Raw genomic sequence first — 25,109 nt, forward strand, 5'->3', positions numbered from 1 at the left:
CTTTGAAATTCTTCAAGGGATTCAAGAGTTACAGAGCGGACACGAAGTTTCTAACAGAGAGACAGACTGACGGACACCGGGAGTATAACATAATACGTCCCTTCGGGTGTATAAAAATGGTGCCAGTTATCAACTGTGAACGATAATCAGGAAGCCTGATAGCAAATCCTTCAATTAAAACAGAGGTAGGTCAAAGTGAATCAAAACCAAGCTTTGGATGCGGATGCTGGGCAAGCAGGACAATTTTGTATACAAGGATAAACAAATAAAGTCTTAATTTTTATTTATTCATTCATTTTTTATGCATCTTGCATCCATTTTTGAAGTGATTTGCACTGGGCATTTTTACAATGGAACTTATGGGTTTGAATCCATAATCTAGAATCTTAATTTCTGGGGTAGGGATCCATACCTCTACACAAGTCTATAGAAGATTTTCTACCAGAACGAGCTACCTTTTTTACTAGATATTGTGCGTTTTTTTCTACATGAAATACATGTAAACCTTAACCCATATTCATTAAATCGTGAATCAAAATGGTTCCCTATTCTACTAATCATTTAATAGCCAACAGTTTCTTTTTAAACGTAATGAATACAGGAACACCAAGTAAATTTGCCAGACTCAAACAGGCACCTTTTTTTTTCCAGTTTTTTAGTAACATTTCTTTTAGCTAAAATATCTTGATAATTATGTTTAGAACAAATTCTGTGATTTATTTGGGTTTTACGGCGCACCAACACAGTATATGTGATATGGCGCCAAATAGGACTACAAATTTTGGTTTCACATCTCATTTACATCGAAATGAAAACACAGGTATGGAAGCAAATTCAGTGAACATTAGAAGATTCAGTGAACATTAGAAGATTCAAGGAAAGATTTCTCAAACAATTCCTTCCTGGAAAGGAGATTTATACTCCTAGAAAATCCTCTATAGTGGTGTCTGTACCAGTAGACACTTCGTTTTACAGTTGTATAAGCTTTCAATAAAGATAACTGTACAAGTACAAACTTGAAATTTCAGAAGAAAAAGAAAACTTTCTTCTTTCCTGATTTTCATATTTATAATTAAATGCACTACTTTATGTAACATTTGAGTTCATGTACATATGTAAAACTAGAAATGTGTCCATGGGACACAGATGCCGCCACTACATGACATTAGTCAGGGGCCAGAACTTCTACAATACTGAATGAATCCGGATGCGAAACCCCAGGTGCACAACTACACATGCTGACCAACATTCCTGTAAACTATTGTGATTCTAGGTCAAATACTTTTGGGGCTATGCACGACACAACATTAAAATGACCAATTTTTTACGAAGTCAGGGGCCAAAACTCCTACATGACTGGATGAATCCGGACGCGAAACCCCAGGTGCACAACTACACATGCTGACCAACATGCCTGTAAAGTTTTGTGACTCTAGGTCATATACTTTTGGAGCTAGGCACGACACAACATTAAAATGACCAATTTTTACAAAGTCAGGGGCCATAACTTCTACATGACTGAATGAATCCGGACGCGAAACCCCAGGTGCACAACTACACATGCTGACCAACATTCCTGTAAACTTTGGTGATTCTAGGTCAAATACTTTTGGAGCTATGCGTGACACAACATTAAAATGACCAATTTTTTACTAAGTCAGGGGCCATAACTCCTATATGTCTGGATGAATCCAGACGCGAAACCCCAGGTGCACAACTGCACATGCTGACCAACATGCCTGTAAAGTTTTGTGACTCTAGGTCATATACTTTTGGAGCTAGGCACGACACAACATTAAAATGACCAATTTTTACAAAGCCAGGGGCCATAACTTCTACATGACTGAATGGATCCGGACGCGAAACCCCAGGTGCACAACTACACATGCTGACCAACATTCTTGTAAAGTTTTGTGACTCTACGTCAAATACTTTCAGAGCTACGCGCGACACAACATTTTCGGACGGACGGATGGACGGACGGACGGACAGACGGACGGAAGGACGGACGGACAAGAGCAAATCTATATGCCCCCCCCCCAAAGTGGGGGCATAAAAATCCAATTTTAGCAGGATCATGTGATGTAAAAATGAAGAACAGTAATAAACATCTGCTGAAAATTATCTTATAAAATAATCTTATGTCTCAATACTAGTTAATGTACATGATTTTGTACTACTAAACAATTAAGTGTAAATATTGTTCTGGTTTTGAACTACCAAACAATTAAGTTTTAAAATTATTCTATAAATGTGTATCTGTATGTCTTAGTGCTCACCAAATTCAGTATACATGTATAGTCATATCCAAACAAATATCAAAACATCCTCTTGATCACTTAACTACAAATGGATCTGAATCAATCTTACTACATATACTGCCATGTCATCAGAAAAATTTAGAACAAAACCATAAGACTTTCTAACAATCCTTTGAAAACCTTCTTATAGCACTATTTGATTTGTTTTATTTCTTCAATTTAAAGGTCCAATGCTAAGGAAAGTGAACATTTTAATTTCTTTTAAAAAGCACAGAAACTATTTCATTTTATTGGAAAATGAAAGTTGGTATGTAGAAATTCGAAATAAATCGCAGTATATGTACAATTATTTTTCTATGAAGTATGAAGAAAGTTAAAAAGACCTGGGGGGTCATTCTGTCGATTCATTGAAATTTCAACATAATACACATACATTTCTTTGAGTTCCAAAGACCTTCTGTAAATTTTGACCTGCCAATCTTCATTATTTAGTGTCTTGCAGAAGTCTATGCACTGGCTATGAAAAAAATTGCCAACTCACTTTCCCTTAGTAATGGACCTTTTACAGCAAAAGATCAAACAAAACAGGCATGAAAGTGAAAACCTAAAATAACCATTTATAAACTATGTTATGATAAGATTTAGTAGCAATACCCATTACAGCCTGAAGAATGGATAATGACTGCATGGTATTCCCTACTTCTTTACTACACTATTACCTTTCTTCAAGGAACTAAAATGCATTTGGTTAAAACATCACTACTGTAACAACAGACTTGTGGAAATACTGACAGTTTACAAGAATTTGCATAAAGGTTTACTCATTATTTCATTAAAAAGAAGTGACATTTTAAAGATACATTAGATCCAAATTTCATATTTAAAACATGAACAATTACTTCATATAGTTTATGTTTACATAAAATTAATAAGTTTATGTGCATTAACAGTACTATATGTACTTGGTTTAAAATAGTACACACTGTATACATGTATAGAAAATGTGTACTACCAGTAAAAAATCTGGCTCTTTTTCTGAAAGAAGCTCTATATGCGAACTAAACTAATATATGTAGTAAATATAAACTATACATTAGATGAGGATTTTATACATTTAAAGTAAATATCTGAAGACAAAATATTTTAGTGAAGATGGCCATTGTTAACAGTGCTATCAATTACGAATGGTTTAGGTTCACTAAACTGAACTTGATAGGTCATCTTAAGATTTTGCTTTTTTTGGCTTAACATTTCTGAAGCAGTCTAACAAGAAATGTGTTTGACAGTCACATGCTCAAACAATGAAATTTTACAACTGGGTTGTAAAACAAGACAATGCTAGACTATTTGAATTGTTGTTCCAGAAGCAGAACTATTACCTTAAATGTTAAAATATCTATAGAGTTTCAAATTCAATCCAGTATCTAGTTTTGAGATGGTAACTTTCATGCAAAACTTTAACCAGACTTTTCTAAGTCCAAAAGGGGCCATAATTTGCCAAAAAAACATGTCAGAGTTATGGGACTTGATCCTGTGAGGTTGGTTATTGACCTAGAAAAAGTAAAAGTAAGTTTCAAAGCTATATGCCTTTAAATAACAGCTATACTTGCATGATTTTAACCAGGATTTTCTAAGTCCAAAAGGGGACATAATTTAGCTAAAATGCATGTCAGAGTTACGGCACTTGATGCTACCACCTAGTTTCATAACTCAAAAGTTTCAATCCAATATCTGCATTAGTTTTGGAGATAGCAACATGCATGCAGGATTTTCTAAGTCTAAAAGAGGGCATACTTTGGCCAAAAAACATGTCAGAGTTATGGGACTTGACCCAGTGATGTTGGTAATTGACTTAGAAAAAGAAAAATAAGTTTCAAAGCTATATGCCTTGAAATGATAGCTTTACCTACTTGCATTCAAAACTTTAAACAAAGTGTGACGCCAACATCATGGCGAGTACAATAGCCCGAACTATTCTTAAAATAGTCGAGCTAATAATGTATTAACTGATCCAACTTGTCTACACTGGATTATGTGCCAATGTGGTAATAATATGACCAGTACCTCAAGTCCTCAGTACCTCATGTTGTTTCAAAAGCCCTTGATTGATGATAGATTACTGAGTAGACATGAAATAGACCCTTTGGATCTTTGACCCAAAAGGGTGATGTTGACTTTGAAGCTACAGATGTGTCCTCATGCTCACTGGTGGCTGACGATGTCAAACCGCGAGCCGTTTCGTTACGAAGACGGGTAATGGTTTCGTTGTGAGTATTTGTTTACATACACGCCTCACACACCCCTGTGTTACTGGAATTCATAACTGTGCATATAAAGGTAAGAGTATTTGTGTGAAACGTAAGCTGTAAATCTTTACCAATTGTTAACAAAGCAAACATATGACTAATTTGCAGTTGTTTGATCGTGTGTTGAATAAAATCAGACAGTTTCTTTTTGAATGTGTGGTTTTATACAGCAAATTCATGATAAACACAAGCATCCGTTATTAAAATTTGTAATTATTGTTCTTAAACTTTCAGCTTTTGAAAACGAGTTCAACATATTTTTCGACTGTACATGTTTTTCATTTGATTTTATGCCTCTATTCCTACAAAAATTGCCTTTAATACTCGGTCATGTTTATAAGAAATGAGTATGGGTTTTCTCTCGAAGTCACTGCATTAGGTATGGGTTTTCAACTGAAAGTGTATGTGTTTTCTATTGAAGACATCAACAGAATATGTCTAGGTTTTCTTCTGAAGCCATTAGATAATTATACATGTGTGCTGACCTTTAATATAATTTGTTTAATTTTGTTGTTTTTAACATTAGGGAAAGATGATTCATTCTCGTCTGTTTAAGTTTCACTTAAAAGCATTCGTCTTGGTTACTTTTTGCACTGATTTAAATACAAATATGTAGTTACTTCATCCATTTCATGTATTTAAATCTTGTTGATATGCCACTCTATTTTTTATCCGAAATCATGTTTGTCTAAATCGTTCTATATTGCTAATTCATGATCTTATACAGGTCTTTGTGTGCGATACTTGTGTGCATGATTTAGTCATTGTAAGGACTTTTAATTTGTATTTTCAAAGATTCATAGCTATTTTGCATTTTCTTGCTTATTGATATATTCACCTGATATTAAAATGCTATTTCTCAGATTAGCCTTTTCTAAGCATACCTCTTTTGATGTAAAGGGCTTTTATTATTTAATTGATTTATTTCAACTTCGATTTGATGCTTCGGCCTTATAAACTCGTATATCATCACTGAGTTTGGCTGTAGACAATCTGCATTTTCTTTGTTTTCAGATGGGTGACTGATCCTCAACACAATGACACACTGTGTCTTTTATGTTCTCAAATGTAGAGTCACAATAGCTGCACATAAGATTCTGAAAAAAATAGAAAATCGACTTTGTAACGAAACACATACTATTTTGTTGTACTTCGTATGAAAACCTAGACACACACTGTGCGAAACACAGACACAAAAAATGATGTATATTGCCGATTTTAATAATGTTTTCATAATAACAGAGACATCTTATTGTAGCAGGAACAAATATTCACTGATATCTCGACAAGTGACTCTTTCTTTGATTATTTTATCTTACTTTTATACCGTTTTGCAAATAAACAAGGATTTTTATGTAACACATAGTAATTGAACACTAATAAACACAAAAATATTTAAGAAAAAACAAAATGTCGCATATACGCATACACAAACATAACATACACATTAACTCACCATTTCTCTGTAACTATCCAAAGATCCACACCGAAAAAAAGAAAAATATATTAAAATTTGTAAACCGCATATGCATGCCACGCTAGATGTAAACAAATACTCACAACGAAACCATTACCTGTCTTCGTAATGAAACGGCTCGCGGTTTGACATCGTCAGCCACCAGTGATGCTATGGTGAATATTTTTGCGAAGTTATTTCAAAATCTCTAGACTAATGATGAAGAATACCAAACTCAGATTAATTCTGTTGTTGCTGATAAACTGTTGAAAGTATTTTGTCTCATATTATCTTGTTTCTTGACATTTTTTCTCAATTTGAAACCAGAAAGAACTACAAGCGCCCTTCTTTATTAATGTTACCTATATAAATTGCATCTGTGTTGGTACCGACCCTGATAGGGTACACCATCTCTATGTCACTTGATGCAATTAAAAATTATTCAATAATTTATTATTCAATATCAAGTTTACTTAAACATTTAATGCCTTGATAAGTAGTCAAATCTGCATGACATTAAGTAGTTTTCTGCCACTTTTCTCTCTCTTTTTTTCTTAAAGATTCAATTCTGGATTTTGAAGGGGCATGCACTTCTATTGAAAAGAAAAATGCACTGAATAATGACATTAACTACAAAACATGTGTATGAACGAACATAAAACAGACAAGGAGAGATCACAATAGAGCATCTTGTGCTTACACTGCATCTTTTGATAATGTAAAGCTTCATCAAGTATACAGATTCATTTCCTCTTAATGAAAAAATGTACCAAATTCTATCATGAAAATGTAAATTATATACACAATCTATGAAGCTAAGTTTTCACAAAATTATGTCCAAAGGAAAAAATCATTAGCAATTAAAACAACATTTCTAACATCAAACGGATGCAACTCAATAACATGTGTTTAAAATCACAAAAGTTATTACATTATTTCATTCATTTAAAATAAAAGGAATTTGATTAAGAGAAATTTCACTTAATATTCACCAGACCTGCTGTATGAGTTATGCTGCCTCCAACATTATTAACATAAATAACTGTTGTGCATGGTTTGCTTGTTTTATCACTGTCACTCAATGGTTCCTGCTTAATATCTTTCTCTGTTTGTATTCCTTTATTATTATCACCTGTAGCTGTTTGAGACAATACTTCCAATATATCTACAAGCTCTGGATCTGACTCGTTTCCAGATTCTGCCTCCTTCTTAATATCTGCTTTGAGTTCTTCGAAAATCATACTGTCATCTACAATTTCAGATCTTGTCAATTTTTCTTCTTCAACCTTTTCCAGTTCTCCAGTCTGCTTTCTCTTAAGTTTAGTGAAAGTCAATTCCGGCATTTTATACCCAATATCTGGTAGAAGTTTTGGAATGTGGTACCTCTTGGTTCGAACCTTTGCAAACTCTTCCTGGGAAAGCAAGTGTATCCCTGTAGCTGTAAGGAGCTTGCCATGGCGGGTTTTGAGATGGCGCTTGTATGTGTTGCGGGTTTTAAACTTCTGACCACAATCAAGACACTCAAATGGAGTCTCTCCAGTATGTCTTCTCAAATGTTCCTGAAAAATATATTAAGTTTTTTACACATGGAAAATGGAACTGTATATAGATTTGAGTCACACTTCTTAAAAACCTATTCTATACATTACTTTTAAATTGCCCTTTTCACCTGCCTTATCTTCTGGGTGTAAAAAGACATTTCTAAAAGTCCAGTATGACCTGATTCTCATACATTCATGAAGTAGCTATCACACTTTTTTGAAAACCCTTTCAATCTTTTCCCATATATATGGGATTATGTCTAGCACATTTTGTTGTCTTGACTAAGGAACGAGATTACAAATGGACAGTTTTAAGAAATAAAGGGGTAACAATAATTACACACTCTTCACCTTTTGTATGAACTTATTATTATATACATTTTGTCTGAATTCAAACTTTAAAGCTACTCGCCCACAGTTTGGGTGAATTTTTTCACCATGTTCAATTTCCACCAAGCTTCGCATAGAATGTATATATGACACTGAAAAATGATAAATCGGGTGAAAATAAAAGTTAGATATTGGTAAAAATGCAAGGAGAATGTAAATTTTGTACATTATTTCAAAAGCGTTGAAACAGTTTACTACCACCTGCACAATATTTTTCTTTATTTATAAAAAATATCTTGCAAAAATCTTAAGTCAATAAGTTTGTACCACTAGTCACTTTCAGAGTACTCTCTTTTTATGGATTTTTGAGAGAAATTATTCGCCTAAAATCTGTGGGTTAGTCCCTTTAATAAAATAAAAACACAAGAGGGTAATGATGACCCCATATCGCTCACCTGTTAAACAATCTTACCTAGTTGCATGAAGATAGGGTCATATTAACAAGCTTTTCCTTCGATTTGAGCAGATGACCTTGTTTTTGACCCCACATGATCCAGTTTCAAACTTGGCCTAGGAATCATCAAGATAAACATTCTGACCAGTTTCATGAAGATAGGGTCATAAATGTGGCTTCAAGAGTGTTAACAAGCTTTTCCTTTAGTTTGACCTGGTGACCTAGTTTTTGATTCCACATGACCCAGTTTCAAACTTGGGCCTAAAGATCATCAAGGTAAACATACTGTGCAAGTTTATATCAAATCAAAGCATAAATGAAACCTCTATATGGCTGAAAGGGCCGAAATAGAAAATTTTGCCCCTTTCAGGGACAGTAACCAGAACCCATGATAGAATCTAGCCGGGTTTTAAAAGGACCCTTCAGGGACAGTAACTTGAACCCATGATAGAATCTAGCCGGGTTTTAAAAGGACCCAAGATCTTATTGTGACTTAAGTTGTGTGTAAGTGTGGTTAAAATCGAATGTCAAATGTCACTTCTATCATGTTCACAAGGTAAAAATTAACAAATTTTGGCTCTTTCAGGGGCCCTAACTCCAGAACCTATGATTGGATCTGATGGATTCATCATGGAATCAATGATCTATTATTGTTAAAGATATTTTGCAAGTTTGTTTCTATATGGCTGCAAAAGCCAAAATAGCAAATTTTGGCCCTTTCGAAAGGAACCGAGGTATTATGCCAATATAACTTGTGTGCAAGTTTGATTAAAATCGATTCCAAAATGTGGTCTCTATCGTGTTCACAAGAAATTGTTGATGGACGAAGATGGACGACGATGGACGGTCACAAAAGCTCACCTTGCCACTATGTAACACGTCAGCTAAAAAACTACTCTGAACACTGGAACAGATCCAGAATTCTCTATCCAGGAATTTGTGTTACATATTTATTTATTTATTTTGTAGGGTTTAACATCGCACCAACACATTTATAGGTCATATGGCGACCTTCCAGCTTTGATGGTAGAGGAAGACCCCAGGTACCCCTTCGTGCATTATTTCATCACGAGCAGGCACCTAGGTAGAACCACCGACCTTCTGTAAGCCAGCTGGATGGCATCTTAGATAATCTCATTTTATGTAGATTTAACAGGTCTTTTTTTTTCATCATTTTGGGAATGCCACCAACACCAGCGGAATTGGAAAAATGTTCTTAGAAATTGTCTTAATTGGTAAATCACCATAATCTATGATAAAGATATTTTCTGTGTAAAATATTAATGGATTGCAAGTGGTTCTCAAGTTATTGAGCAGAAACCGTTGCCAAGGTTCAGGCCCCTGCGACCTTGACTTTTGATCTATTGACCAGCAAAACAATAGGGGTCATCTACTTTGTAAGCCCAACCAAGCTACCATGTTTGAGTGTTACGAGTCAAGTTTGTTTGTTTGTTTGTTTTGGGTTTAACGCCGTTTTTCAACAGTATTTCAGTCATGTAACGGCGGGCAGTTAACCTAACCAGTGTTCCTGGATTCTGTACCAGTACAAACCTGTTCTCCGCAAGTAACTGCCAACTTCCCCACATGAATCAGAGGTGGAGGAGTTACGAGTCAAGGGGTTCTCAAGTTATTGGGCAGAAGCCATTCGATCTACCTATAGACGGACTGACCGGCGTGACAGACAGGTGCAAAGAAATATACCCCCAATATGTGTGGAGGAGGGCATAATAACAGAGACAAAGTGAAAGTGCATCAAACTGTAACCTGATATTCTAAGTAACAACAGCTGTTGGAAAACAGCAACGATTTCATTAGTGGGTCTGAGATACCAGCTTACATACAAAAACTTAACAAAATATTTCTTAGTTGAAAAAAGGGGCATGATTTTGCAAAAAAAGCAAAGTTGGGTAATGAAACCTGTGCAATGCATGTCCAATTATCACAGTGAACAAGTGTTTCAATCCATTCCCATTTGTGGGTACCGAGATACTGGCATACATAAATATTGTTAATTCGAAAAAGGGGCATAAATTTGCAAAGAAGGAAACCTGTGCAATGTAAGTCAGTTTATCACAGTGAACAAGAGTGTGAAGTTTCAATATATTCCCAAAAGTGGTAACTGAGATACCAGCTTACATACAAGAAGGTATCGGTAAAACCGAATGATGCTCCCTGATGCATGTGCTTGTCCCAATATGGGGAATAACGTATCAGAAACCAAAACGAGAGGGCCAAAATGGCCCTAGGTCGCTCACCTGAGAAACACACCATAACAACTTGTAAACATGTTAACATGTTTGACCTAGTGATTTCATGGAAACAAATATTCTGACCAAATTTCATTAAGATTGGACAAAAAATGTGGTCTCTTAAGTGTAGTTCCTTCAATTTGACCTAGAGACCTAGTTTTTGAGCCAAGATGACCTACATTCTACTTTGACCTAGATTTAATCAAGGCAATCATTCTGACTAAATTTTATCAACCTCAATTGAAAAAGACAGCCTCTATTGCATACAAAACATTTTTCTTTGATTTGTCCTAGTGACCTAAGTTTTTGACCCCAGATGACCAGTATTAAAACTTGACCTTAATTTCATCAAGGCTATCATTCTGACCAAAGTTCATGAAGATCAATTGAAAAATACAGTCTCTACTGCATACACAAGGTTTTTCTTTGATTTGACCTAGTGACCTAGTTTTTGACCACAGATGACCCATATTCTAACCTGACCTAGATTTCATCAAGGCAAACATTCTGACTAAATTTTATGAGTATCCAGTGTAAAATGCAGCCCCTATTGCATACACAAGGTTTTCCTTTAATTTGACCAGGTGACCTAGTTTTTGACCCTAGATGACCCATATTCAAACTCCACCTAGATTTCATATAGACAAACATTCTGATTAAATTTCATGAAGATCAGGTTTAAAATGCAGCCCCTATAGGAGAGATTGCCATGATGTCACGCATAAATACCTGTTTATCTGGTGGTGGGTGAAACAAATGTTTTTACATCGTTTGTGTATGGGATCTGAATTTTTAATTTTTAATAACTTTTTTGCTCATTTACGGATTTTAAAAATTCAAAAAGTTTTGTAATGCTTACGATTTTCATATTTTCCCATTTAAATATCTTTTTGAAATGAATAACCATTTTAAATGACATAAGATTTTAATAGCGGCGTAGCGATCCTCCAAACTTTTAGAAAAAACACTGTAAGTTAAGCTTTCATAATTAATCCATTTAATTTCGAAATTATAATCAAAAGTAATCAATAAATTGCTTGTTTTATACACTTTCCATTGATCAAAAAATTATTGATATTATTTGTGTTTTAAGAAAGTTTAAGCCGTTAGAAAAACATCACTGTTTACAAAAAAACATGGACGCTCGGCGTCTGCCCACACGGTCTTTGTCTTATCAGTTCTAAAAATAGAAAATACAATGGATTTGTTTACAAACACGATCTCTCCTATTACATACACAAGTTTTTTCTTTGATTTGACATAGTGACCTAGTTTTTGACCCTGGATGACCCATATTCGAACTTGACCTAGATTTTATCAAGGCAATCATTCTGACCCAAATTCATGAAGATCGATTGAAAAATACAGCCTCTATCGCATACACAAGGTTTTTCTTTGATCTGACCTAGTGACCTAGTTTTTGATCCCAGATGACCCATTTTCAAACTCGGCCTAGATTTCATCAAGGACATCATTCTGACAAAATTTCATGAAGATCAGTTGAAAAATACAGCCCCTATTGCATACACAAGGTTTTTCTTTGATTTGACCTAGTGACCTAGTTTTTGACCCCAGATGACCCATTTTCAAACTTGGCCTAGATTTCATCAAGGTAATCATTCTGACAAAATTTCATGAAGATCAGTTGAAAAATACAACCTCTATCACATACACAAGCTAAATGTTGACATACGACAGACAGACGACGGACATCAAGCAATCACAATAACTCACCTCAGGTGAGCTAAAAAGGGGATACAAAAATTCATGAAATATTGGTGCAAGATGTATGGCATTTGTGTCATATGAGGTATTTTATGTTTGATTCAAATCCATTCTGGTGATGATGAGCAACAAGTATTGTAAGTTTAATTCAAATCCATTTAGTAACAAGAGGGCCATGATGGCCCTATATCGCTCACCTGTTATCATTGCACTTGAGGACAAGAAGGTCCTCAGAAAAAATTATCTAAGTCCAAAGGAAAGGAACAACAAAGGGAAGAAATTTAACCAAAAAAGAAAACAAGAGGGCCATGATGGCCCTATATCGCTCACCTGTTATCATTGCACTTGAGGACAAGAAGGTCCTCAGAAAAAATATCTAAGTCCAAAGGACAGGAACAACAAAGGGAAGAAATTTAACCAAAAAGAAAAAAAAATCTTACAAGGTATAGATATGTTAAAATACACCTAAAAATTGGAGGTACTATCCATGTTGTACCACAGAAAACTGGTCTTGTGTTTTCCCTATGGCCAATAATAAAAATGTTACCAAAAAAAGCTATTTATAGTAACGTAAAAGGGAAGTAATTAAAAAAATAAATATTGTAAGTGGACAAAAGAAGGATCTGCCAAATAAATCTGTTGACATGAATGAAATTTCATATCAGTATCAATTTTAATTTGAAATAAAGGGAGGTAATCTGACATAAAATCAGACAATAGTTATCTACCCTGATTGTCTCAGTCCAACTAATAACAATAATGAAACTTCAAATAAGTCCTGTAAGTACTTACTGATATAAATCCATTTTGATTACAATCAGGGGAGGTAATCAGATATAAAATAACTCTGGAACATATGATTGGATCTGATTTGTCAATATTTGGAATCCAAGATTTAATGTTATTGAAGATATTTTGGAACTTTGTATCAAATAAAACCATGAATGAACTCTCTGTATGGCTGCAAAAGCCAATATAGCCAATTTTGGACCTTTAAGGGGCCAATACTCTGGAACCCATGACGGAATCTGGCCAGTTCAAGAAAGGAACCAAGATCTTGTGGTGATACAAGTTGTGTGCAAGTTTGGTTAAAATCAAATCATAAATGAAGCTGCTATTGTGCAGACGAGGTCAAAATAGCTAATTTTGGCCCTTTCAGGGGCCATAACTCTGGAACCCATTATGGGATCTGGCCGTTTCAAGAAAGGAACCGAGATCTTATGGTGACACAAGTTTTGTGCAAGTTTGATTAAATTAAAATCATAAATGAAGCTGCTATTGTGCAGACAAGGTCAAAATGGCTAATTCTGGCCCTTTCAGGGGCCATAACTCTGGAACCCATAACGGAATGTCGCCAGTTCAAGAAAGGAACCGAGATCTTATGGTGATACAAGTTGTGTGCAAGTTTGGTTAAAATCAAATCATAAATGAAGTTGCTATTGTGCAGACAAGGTCAAAATAGCTAATTCTGGCCCTTTCAGGGGCCATAACTCTGGAACCTATAATGGAATCTGGCTAGTTCAAAAAAAGGAACCAAGATCTTATGGTGAAACAAGCTAATAATTTCAGGGGCCATAATTCTGGCACCCATTATGGGATCTGGCCGGTTCAACAAAGGAACTGAGATCTTATGGTGACACAAGTTTTGTGCAAGTTTGATTAAATTCAAACCATAAATGAAGCTGCTATTGTGCAGACAAGGTCAAAATAGCTAATTCTGGCCCTTTCAGGGGCAATAACTCTGAAACCCATAATGCAGGGTTTTCCCTGACGCACAAATCCTGCGTCATAGTCGCACTTTTCTGAGAAATGACCTGTAAAAATTATTTTCTGTGCGTCACAGTGGACGCAATTTCTTGAAAATCTAAGTCAGGCCAATTTTGTTGACAAAGAGCGATTTTCTGAAAATGTACTTTCAGTTTCATAATTATATGCAGACTGCGTCACCGAATGATCGATTTTCCATATTTGCGTCGATTCACATTTCTTAAATTTAATACTCAGTCTGAAACTTTGACTGATTTACGTTTTGTAACGGTTGTTATTGCTGCTTGCTACTAGTGCAAATAGTACCAGTCTGCGTTTTCTAAAAAAAATGGCTCAAAGCAAGCTGACGATGTTTATGACGACATCAAATACAGCCGGACACAGCAATAATGACAGTGACAGCGATTCAGATTCGTCAACTAAGGGTCCAAGCAAAAAACGGCCATGTAGTTTTAATTCAAAATGGCTAAAGTCATTTTCCTGGCTCGAGTTCAGAGACGAAGAAATGTTCTGCAACCCATGTTGTAAAACAGGCAAAAACAATCCGTTTACAGAGGGCTGTACGAACTTTAGAATATCAACCCTCGAACGTCATGAAAAATCAAGAAATCACACTGAAGCACTGAAACAAGTCTCCTTACAAACACAATTTAAACGTAGTATTAAAAACGCAGAGTCAGTTGTTCGTCCGAGTGATATGGGCCCGCAAACCAAACATCACATGGTCCAGTTAAGAACTGTCTATACAATGTCTAACAAGAGTGCCAGAATGTCACAATATACGCCCGTCACAGCAAATTTCTTTACTCTAGCACCTGTATTTGCAAATGGAATTTTAATTTTGTGGTTGTTTAGTTATCATTGTAAGTCATTTGTTTTTCTAAGTCCACAAAAAAACTCCTTACCAGGTAGAGATACCTTAAAATACACCTAAAATTTGAAAGTAACATCCATGTTGTACCACAGAAAAGTGGTCCTTTTTTTTCCCTACGGTCAATTATAAAAAAGTTACAATATAAGTTATTTATAGTAACAACTAAGGGAAGATAATCTTAAAAGTTCTTCTTGTAAGTCCACACAAAAATCTTTACCAGGTACAGATTGGCCAAAATACACCTCATAACTGGATGTAGCATGCATGTTGTACTACAGAAAAGTGGTCTCGATTTTTCCCTACGACTAGTAATGAAAAAGTTACAATATAAGCTATTTATAGTAACAACAAAGGGAAGTAATTCTAAAGAAGGGAACTGCGCATGACACTTTGTCTCATAATGGTGTATAATTGTGCCAAGTTACATCAAAATCCCATGCATGAAGAAGAAATGCTTCAGACAGTCATTCTTGTATCTGACCTTTGGCCTCTAAGTGTGACCTTGACCTTTGACCTAGGGACCTGGTTCTTGCGCATGACACTCCGCCTCGTAGTGGTGAACATTTGTGCAAAGTTATATCAAAATCCCTCTATGCATGAAGAAGAAATGCTCCGGACAAGGTTTTAATTCTTGTATCTTTTGACCTCTAAGTGTGACCTTGACCTTAGACCTAGGGACCTGATTCTTGCGCAGGACACTCCGCCTCGTGGTGGTGAACATTTGTGCCAAGTTATATCAAAATCCCTCCTTGCATGAAGAAGATATGCTCCGGACAAAGTTTTCTTTCTTGTATCCTTTGACCTCTAAGTGTGACCTTGACCTTAGACCTAGGGACCTGGTTCTTGCGCAAGACACTTTGTCTCATGATGATGAACAATTGTGCCAACTTTCATCAAAATCCCTCCATGCATGAAGAAGATATGCTCTGGACAAAGTCATTCTTAAATTTGACCTTTGACCTCTAAGTGTGACCTTGACCTTAGACCTAGGGACCTGGTTTTTGCGCATGACACTCTGTCTCATGATGGTGAACAACTGTGCCAAGTTTCATCAAAATCCCTTCATGCATGTAGAAGATATGCTTCGGACAAAGTCTGTGGACGCCGCCCGCCAGGGGCGTTCCCATAATACCGTTTTTCAAACGGGCGTATAAAAATGGTATTGCAGCAAATAACTTTGAGGAACTCATGGAAATGCAAAAGGACAATGGTTGTGAGTTCGCTGACAGTTACTATAAAAAGCCAGAAGTTGTTTCTGAAATGGAGACTGTACTATTTGAGCAAATTGAGTCAAGTTTATTGCACGATATTAAAGACAGTCCCTTTTTTGGTTTGATGTTAGATGAAACATGTGACATTACCATTCAGAAAAAACTTGTTGTTTACATTAGATATATAAAGGGGGGACAAGCCTGTAGTGTCTTACTTAGGAAATCAGAGGATTCAAGATTGTACTGCCGAGGGAATTAAATCAGCTTTGTGTGAATTTCTTGTGCACAAAAATGTTGTCCGTGATGACGATTACTCTAAATTGATTGCCTTAGGCACTGATGGTGCATCAGTCATGGTTGCCTGCAGAAATGGACTTGGAGTTAAACTGAAGGTGCTTAATAATAACTTGGTTCTGGTTCATTGTGTGGCCCACAGGCTAAACTTGGCAGCTTCACAGGCCAGTAAGGGCATAGATTACCTAGAAGATAATAAACGGTATATTCAGCAGTTGTACAGGTTTTATACTGATTCAAGTGTTAGGTATGATAAGCTAAGGGAACTTCAAGAGTTATTGCATGGTGCTGTACAACAGGTGCCCAAAGGCACCTCTGTGCGCTGGCTTTGGGTGGAGAGCGCTGTAAAAATGATTTTCAAATATATTGATGCCATACTTTTATCTTTAGAAGACGATAAAGATTCAACAGGTAAAGCAGCAGGCTTATGGAGGTTCTTCAGTACAGCCTTGTTTGTTCTTACCACTGCCATGATGATTGACATTCTTACTGTAATAGGCACTTTGAGCCTTACATTTCAAAAAGACAGTGTGAATTTATCAGTCATTCGTCACAATGTGCAGTCAACTATTGATACCTTGCAGAATATAAAAAACACATCCCATACTGTGGAGCAAGTTTTACAGGCATTAGGCGATACTGATGGACCATCCACCTATAAATGTGTTCAGGTTACTGATAATAACACTATGAGAGCAAGGTTTACTGGAATTAGAAACAGATACATTAACCAGCTTTGTGAAAATCTAGAAACCAGGTTTCCACAAGATGACCTGAATATACTGGAGTGTTTTGACATGATCTTTAACCCAAAACGCTACCCTGAAGGACATGGTGCTCTAGCAAATTTTGCAAATGATAACCTTGACACTCTTTGTGAGTTCTATGACAATCTTATTGATACTGACAGGTGCAGAGGACAGTTTTTGCAATTTAAACATCTTACTTGTTCATACAGGCAAATTCACAATTTTGAGCAATATGCAGAAATGCTGCTTAGAGATTACACTGAGGTGTACCCAGATTTCATTAAATTGGCATCTGTAGCTATTGTAATTCCAGTGTCAAGTGCTCCCTGTGAGTGCTTTTCTCATCAAAATGTATTAAAGTCAAAGTTAAGAAACAGGCTTAATCCTGAACGTCTCAACAGACTTCTGATGATCAGACTTGTTGGGCCACCAAGGTCGGAAACGGACTTCCTTGCTGCTGCCCAGGCATTTGGTGTTCTTAAAGCTCCCAAAAAGTAAATCATTTGACAGTAACTGAAAAATGACAATGACAGTATTAGCAGCATTAAGTTATATGTTTGAGTTAGATCACCTGTTTTTTAGTCTACTTTAACTGTCTGTCTGGTTAAAGTACTATTTTAGAAATAAAAAGTCAAACATCAGCTGTTTTTATAATTTTATTCTGTGACAAATATGAGGTAACACTTCAATCTGTATAATCACTAGTATAAGTAAAACAAAGTTTTATTAAAAAATGAAAATACTAAATGTTTATCTGTGTGACCCCCAAAATTTGGAAATGACCCCCAGATGTTAAACACTGGGGGTCACAATGACCCTCATTTTCAAAAGTCAAGGGAAAACACTGATAATGGAATCTCACCAGTTCAAGAAAGGAACCAAGATCTTATAGTGATACAAGTTGTGTGCAAGTTTGGTTAAAATCAAATCATAAATGAAGCTGCTATTGTGCAGACAAGGTCAAAATAGCTAATTCTGGCCCATTCAGGGGCCATAACTCTAGAACCCGTAATGGAATCTGGTCAGTTCAAGAAACGAACCAAGATCTTATTATGGTGATACAAGTTGTAAGTTTGGTTAAAATAAATTCATAAATGAAACCACTATCGCGCAGACAAGAAATTGTTGACGCACAAAAATAGCAAATTCTGGCCCTTTAAGGGGCAATAACTCTAGAACCCATGATGGGATCTGGCCAGTTTTTGAAAGGAACTGAGATATCATGCCAATACAAGTTTTGTACAAGTCTGATCAAAATTGCTTGCAAAATGTGGTCTCTATCTTGTTCAGAAGAAATTGTGGATGGACGACGGACGGACGAAGGGCAATCACAAAAGCTCACCCTGTCACTATGTGACAGGTGAGCTAAAAACAGTTAAAGTGCAGCAGAACTGTAGTAAAAAGGGGCCATAATTAATGCAATATTTGAGCAAAAGTTATGACTCTTGAGTCATCTGATATGGGCAATGATGGGGAATCACTATTGTAAGTCTGAAGCAAATCAATCAAGTAATTACAAAGACTAAGAGAAAGTGCATATAATCTTTTACCAAGGTGAGGACGCGGATCGGACACCTATGGGGTCTAAGATGCCAGTTTTAGTAGGATAACTCTAAATATACTTCATATAGTCAAGCTAAAAATGTAACCAAAGGTCAAACCCCAACATCAATTTTAACAAATAAACAAAGGGACTTAAACCCTACAAATAAGACCCCTTCAAAACCCAGTGCACTACATACCAAGGGTGAGCAGCTGTTTTTAGAGGGAACAAAAAGCAAATAGTTAAAACTGTAATGAAGAACAATTGTCAAGATACACACCTTAAAGTGACTAGGATGTCTAAATTTTCTACCACAATCCTTGCAGGTAAATCTGCTCTGATTGTTGTGTATCAACATGTGATAGTTAAGGCTGTGTTGACGTGTAAATGTTGTGTTACAAATGAGGCACACAAATGGCTTGATCCCTGAAAATGAAAACAGTCAAAATAACAAATTAATTATTCACACATTGTCACACACAAAAGGTGAAATTGTACCAAAGTTTTGTTCATATGTTTGCCTTGGAAAAGTCCCTTCTGAACTTCAGAAGCCTTTCTCCAAACTAAACACCAAAGCAAAAATCAGCTGTATATGATTGTTACAAAGCAAACTTTCTGTTTAACAATAAGTACTGAACAACAGCAGCAAAACACTCAAAATTTACTTTTAAGTACAGTAAAAAACAAGAGGGCCATGATGGCCCTATATCGCTCACCTGTTATCATTGCACTTGAGGACAAAAAGGTCCTCAGAAAAAATATCTAAGTCCAAAGGACAGTAACAACAAAGGGAAGAAATTTAGCCAAAAATAAAAAAAAAAAATCTTACAAGGTACAGATATGTCAAAATACACCTAAAAATTGGAGGTACCATCCATATTGTACCACAGAAAAGTGGTCTCAGTTTTTCCCTACGACCAATAATAAACAAAAGGACCATGATGGTCCTGAATCGCTCACCTCTTCCCACATGATCCAGTTTTGAGTATGACGTCGTTTTTTCTATTATTTGACATAGTGACCTAGTTTTTGAGCTAATGTGACCCAGTTTTGAACTTGACCTAGATATTATCAAGATAAAAATTCTGACCAATTTTCATGAAGATCCATTGAAAAATATGGTCTCTAGAGAGGTCACAAGGTTTTTCTATTATTTGACCTATTGACCTAGTTTTTTTAAGGCACGTGACCCAGTTTCAAACTTGACCTAGATATCATCAAGGTGAACATTCTGACCAATTTTCATGAAGATCCATTCAAGGGTATGGCCTCTAGAGAGGTCACAAGGTTTTTCTATTTCAAGACCTACTGACCTAGTTTTTGATCGCAGTTGACCCAGTTTCAGACTTGACCTAGGTATCATCAAAATAAACATTCAGACCAACTTTCATACAGATCCCATGAAAAATATGGCCTCTAGAGAGGTCACAACGTTTTTTCATTATTTGACCTACTGACCTACTTTTTGAAGGCACGTGACCCAGTTTCGAACTTGACCTAGATATCATCAAGGTGAACATTCTGACCAATTTGTATGGAGATCCATTCACAAGTATGGCCTCTAGAGAGGTCACAAGGTTTTTCTATTTTTACACCTACTGACCTAGTTTTTGACTGCACATGACCCTGTTGCGAACTTGACCTAGATATCATTAAGATGAACATTCAGACCAAATTTCATGAAGATCCATTGAAAAATATGGCCTTCAGAGAGGTCACGAGGTTTCTCTATTATTTGACCTACTGACCTAGTTTTTGAAGGCACGTGACCCACTTTCAAACTTGACCTAGATATCATCAAGATGAACATTCAGACAAGCTTTCATACAGATCCCATGGAAAATATGGTCTCTAGAGAGGTCACAAGGTTTTTCTATTATTTGACCTACTGACCTAGTTTTTGATGCCATGTGACCCAGTTTCGAACTTGACCTAGATATCATCAAGGTGAACATTCTGACAAATTTTCATGAAGATCTTGTGAAATATATGGCCTCTAGAGAGGTCACAAGGTTTTTCTATTTTTAGACCTACTGACCTAGTTTTTGACCGCACGTGACCCAGTTTCGAACTTGACCAAGATATCATCAAGATGAACATTCAAACCAACTTTCATACAGATCCCATGAAAAATATGGCCATTAGAGAGGTCACAAGGTTTTTCTATTATTTGACCTACTGACCTATTTTTTGACGGCATGTGACCCAGTTTCGAACTTGACCTAGATATCATCAAGGTGAACCTTCTGACCAATTTTCATGAAGATCTTGTGAAATATATGGCCTCTAGAAAGGTCACGAGGTTTTTCTATTTTTAGACCTACTGACCTAGTTTTTGACCGCATGTGACCCAGGTTCAAACTTGACCTAGATATCATCAAGACGAACATTCAGACCAACTTTCATACAGATCCCATGAAAAATATGGCCTTTAGAGAGGTCACAAGGTTTTTCTATTATTTGACCTACTGACCTAGTTTTTGAAGGCACGTGACCCAGTTTCGAACTTTACCTAGATATCATCAAGGTGAACGTTCTGACCAACTTTCATGAAGATCTTGTGAAATATATGGCCTCTAGAGAGGTCACAAGGTTTTTCTATTTTTAGACCTACTGACCTAGTTTTTGACTGCACGTGACCCAGTTTCGAACCTGACCTAGATATCATCAAGATGAACATTTTGACCAATTTTCATGAAGATCCATTTAAAATTATGGCCTCTAGAGAGGTCACAAGGTTTTTCTATTTTTAGACCTACTGACTTAGTTTTTGAAGGTACGTGACCCAGTTTCGAACTTGACCTAGATATCATCAAGGTGAACAGTCTGACCAACTTTCATAAAGATCCCATGAAAAATGTGACCTCTAGAGTGGTCACAAGCAAAAGTTTACGGATGCACGACGGAGACGGACACCGCGCGATCACAAAAGCTCACCTTGTCACTTTGTGACAGATGAGCTAAAAAGTTACTAAAATTAAGCTATTTATAGTAATGTAAAAGGGAAGTAATTAAAAAAAAAAATTTATTTAAGTGAACAAATGAAGGATCTGCCAAATAAATCTGTTGACATTAATGAAATTTCAGATCAGTATCTTCATTAGTTATGGAGATATACCCATTTTAATTTGAAATAAAGGGAGGTAATTTGACATAAAATCAGTCCATAGTTATCTACCCTGATTGGCTCAGTCCAACTAATGACAATAATGAAATTTCAAATAAGTCCTATAACTACTTACTGATATAAATCCATTTTGATTACAATCAGGGGAGGTAATCAGATATAAAATAACTCTGGAACCTACGATTAGATCTGATTTGTCATGGAATCCAAGATTTATTGTTGTTGAAGATATTTTGAAAGTTTGTATCAAATAAAACCATAAATGAAGTCTCTATATGGCTGCAAAAGCCAAAATAGCAAATACTGGACCTTTAAGGGGCCATAACTCTGGAACCCATGATGGAATCTCGCCAGTTCAAGGAAGGAAGCAAGATCTTGTGGTGATACAAGTTGTGTGCCAGTTTGGTTAAAATCAAGTCATAAATGAAGCTGCTATTGTGCAGACAAGGTCAAAATAGCTAATTTTGACCCTTTCAGGGGCCATAACTCTAGAACCCATTAAGGGATCCTGCCGGTTCGATAAAAGAACCAAGACCTTATGGTGACACAAGTTTTGTGCAAGTTTGATTAAATTCAAATCATAAATGAAGTTGCTATTGTGCAGACAAGGTCAAAATAGCTAATTCTGGCCCTTTCAGGGGCCATCACTCTGGAACCCATAAAGGAATCTTGCCAGTTCAAGATAGGAACCAAGATCTTATGGTGATACAAGTTGTGTGCAAGTTTGGTTAAAATCAAATCATAAATGAAGCTGCTATTGTGCAGACAAGGTCAAAATAGCTAATTTTGGCCCTTTCAGGTGCCATAACTCTGGAACCTATAATGGAATCTGGCCAGTTGAAAAAAAGGAACCAAGACCTTATGGTGATACAAGTTGTGTGCCAGTTTGGTAAAAATCAAATCAAAAATAAAGCTGCTATTATGCAGACAAGGTCAAAATAGCTAATTTTGGCCCTTTCAGGGGCCATAACTCTAGAACCCATAATGGGATCTGGCCAGTTCAAAGAAGGAACCGAGATCTTATGGTGATACAAGTTGTGTGCAAGTTTGGTTAAAATAAAATCATAAATGAAACCACTATCGTTCAGACAAGAAATGTTGACGAATGGACGGACGACGACGGACAAAGGGTGATCACAAAAGCTCACCTTGTCACTATGTGACAGGTGAGCTAAAAAAGGAGAGAGCCAGACTTTACCAAACGAGGGCCATGATGGCCCTGTATCGCTCACCTGAGTACCATTGCTCAAAATGATATGATCAAGTTTTGACATAGAGCACATAGGCATACACATTAAATATCATCAGCATAAACATTTTCTTGTAACAGTCCCTTTTGACCTAGTCAGGGCCAATTTCCATACCAAGTTTAAGGGGCCTAGGCTCAAATGCTATATTTTTGTACCAACATGACTATTCCTTACCCTGGAAGACTTAAGTAACATTTAAACCAATCTCATTAGATAATTTAAAACTCACCTGCATGACTCCTGTAGTGATACATGAGGGTTGCTGTAGCTGTAAAAGTCTTGTCTTTGCAAATCTTACATTTTAGGGGAATATTCTCATCTTTCTTCCGTGCCTTCAGTTCTTTGATAAACTTCAAAGCCAACTTCTGTCAAATTAGAAATATGCCATTCAATAGTAACATACTGACAAGCATTAGCTCAAAAATTGTAAATAACAGTATTACATTTTTATAAAATTTGAGTTGTCAAAACTGTCAATGCTTGAATGGAACATGACTGTATATTTCGTTATATATATAAAAGGATTATTTTCAGTATTTTATGCCGTCCAGCACATAACTAAGGTAACTGCTCCTCAATTGAACTGGATTTAAAATTTGCATCAACAAGTAACAGTAACATTTAAGATCTCAACATTTCTTTTGCACAAATATAATAGACAAGAGGGCCATGATGGCCCTAAATTGCTCACCTGTTATCATTGCACTTGAGGACAAGAAGGCCCTCAGAAAAAATATCTAAGTCCAAAGGACAGGAACAACAAAGGGAAGAAATTTAACCAAAAACAAAAAAAATTCTTACAAGGTATAGATATGTCTAAATACACTTAAAAATTGGAAGTACCATCCATGTTGTACCACAGAAAAGTGGTCTCGATTTTTCCCTACTGCCAATAAGAAAAAAGTTACTAAAAATAAGCTATTTATAGTAAAGTAAAAGGGAAGTAATTAAAAAAAATATTGTAAGTGAACAAAAGAAGGATCTGCCAAATACATCTGTTGACATAAATGAAATTTCAGATCAGTATCTTCATTAGTTATGGAGATATATCCATTTAATTTAAAATAAAGGGAGGTAATTTGACATAAAATCAGTCTATAGTTATCTACCCTGATTGTCTCAGTCCAACTAATAACAATAATGAAAGTTCAAATAAGTCCTGTAAGTACTTACTGATATAAATCCATTTTGATTACAATCAGGGGAGGTAATCAGATATAAAACAACTCTAGAACCTACGATTGGATCTGATTTGTCATGGAATCCAAGATTTATTGTTGTTGAAGATATTTTGGAAGTTTGTATCAAATAAAACCAAAAATGAAGTCTTTATAAGGCTGCAAAAGCCACAATAGCCAATTTTGGACCTTAAAGGGGCCATAACTCTCAAACCCATGAAGGAATCTGGCCAGTTCAAGAAAAGAAGCAAGATCTTGTGGTGATACAAGTTGTGTGCCAGTTTGGTTAAAATCAAATCATAAATGAAGCTTCTATTGTGCAGACAAGGTCAAAATAGCTAATTCTGGCCCTTTCAGGGGCCGTAACTCTGAAACCCATTAAGGGATCCTGACGGTTCAAGAAAGGAACCAAGATCTTATGGTGACACAAGTTTTATGCCAGTTTGATTAAATTCAAATCATAAATGAAGCTGCTGTTGTGTAGACAAGGTCAAAATAGCTAATTCTGGCCCTTTCAGGGGCCATAACTCTGAAACCCATAATGGAATCTGGACAGTTCAAGAAAGGAACCAAGATCTTATGGTGATACAAGTTGTGTGCAAGTTTGGTAAAATTCAAATCAAAAATAAAGCTGCTATTGAGCAGACAAGGTCAAAATAGCTCATTTTGGCCCTTTCAGGGGCTGTAACTCTGAAACCCATAATGGGATCTGGCCAGTTCAAAAAAGGAACCGTGATCTTATGGTGATACAAGTTGTGTGCAAGTTTGGTTAAAATAAAATCATAAATAAAACC

The 25,109-nt window shown here is 36.0% G+C and overlaps 1 protein-coding gene across 1 annotated transcript in view; it reads right to left on the reverse strand.

Moving 5' to 3' along the window:
* Window positions 1-268: 268 nt before the first annotated feature.
* The window catches only part of LOC123563837 (uncharacterized), a 57,057-nt gene continuing 32,216 nt past the window's right edge, over window positions 269-25,109 (reverse strand). Inside the window, exons 8-10 of the mRNA XM_053519793.1 lie at window positions 23,367-23,502; window positions 19,041-19,186; window positions 269-7,582 (exon numbers count right to left, since the gene is read on the reverse strand). Of these exons, the coding sequence (XP_053375768.1) occupies window positions 7,001-7,582; window positions 19,041-19,186; window positions 23,367-23,502 (864 nt within the window). The 3' untranslated portion in view covers window positions 269-7,000. The remainder of the gene's footprint in view (window positions 7,583-19,040; window positions 19,187-23,366; window positions 23,503-25,109) is intronic.

The sequence above is a fragment of the Mercenaria mercenaria genome, chromosome 1, assembly GCF_021730395.1.
Source record: "Mercenaria mercenaria strain notata chromosome 1, MADL_Memer_1, whole genome shotgun sequence".
In the NCBI taxonomy this organism is placed as follows: domain Eukaryota; kingdom Metazoa; phylum Mollusca; class Bivalvia; order Venerida; family Veneridae; genus Mercenaria; species Mercenaria mercenaria.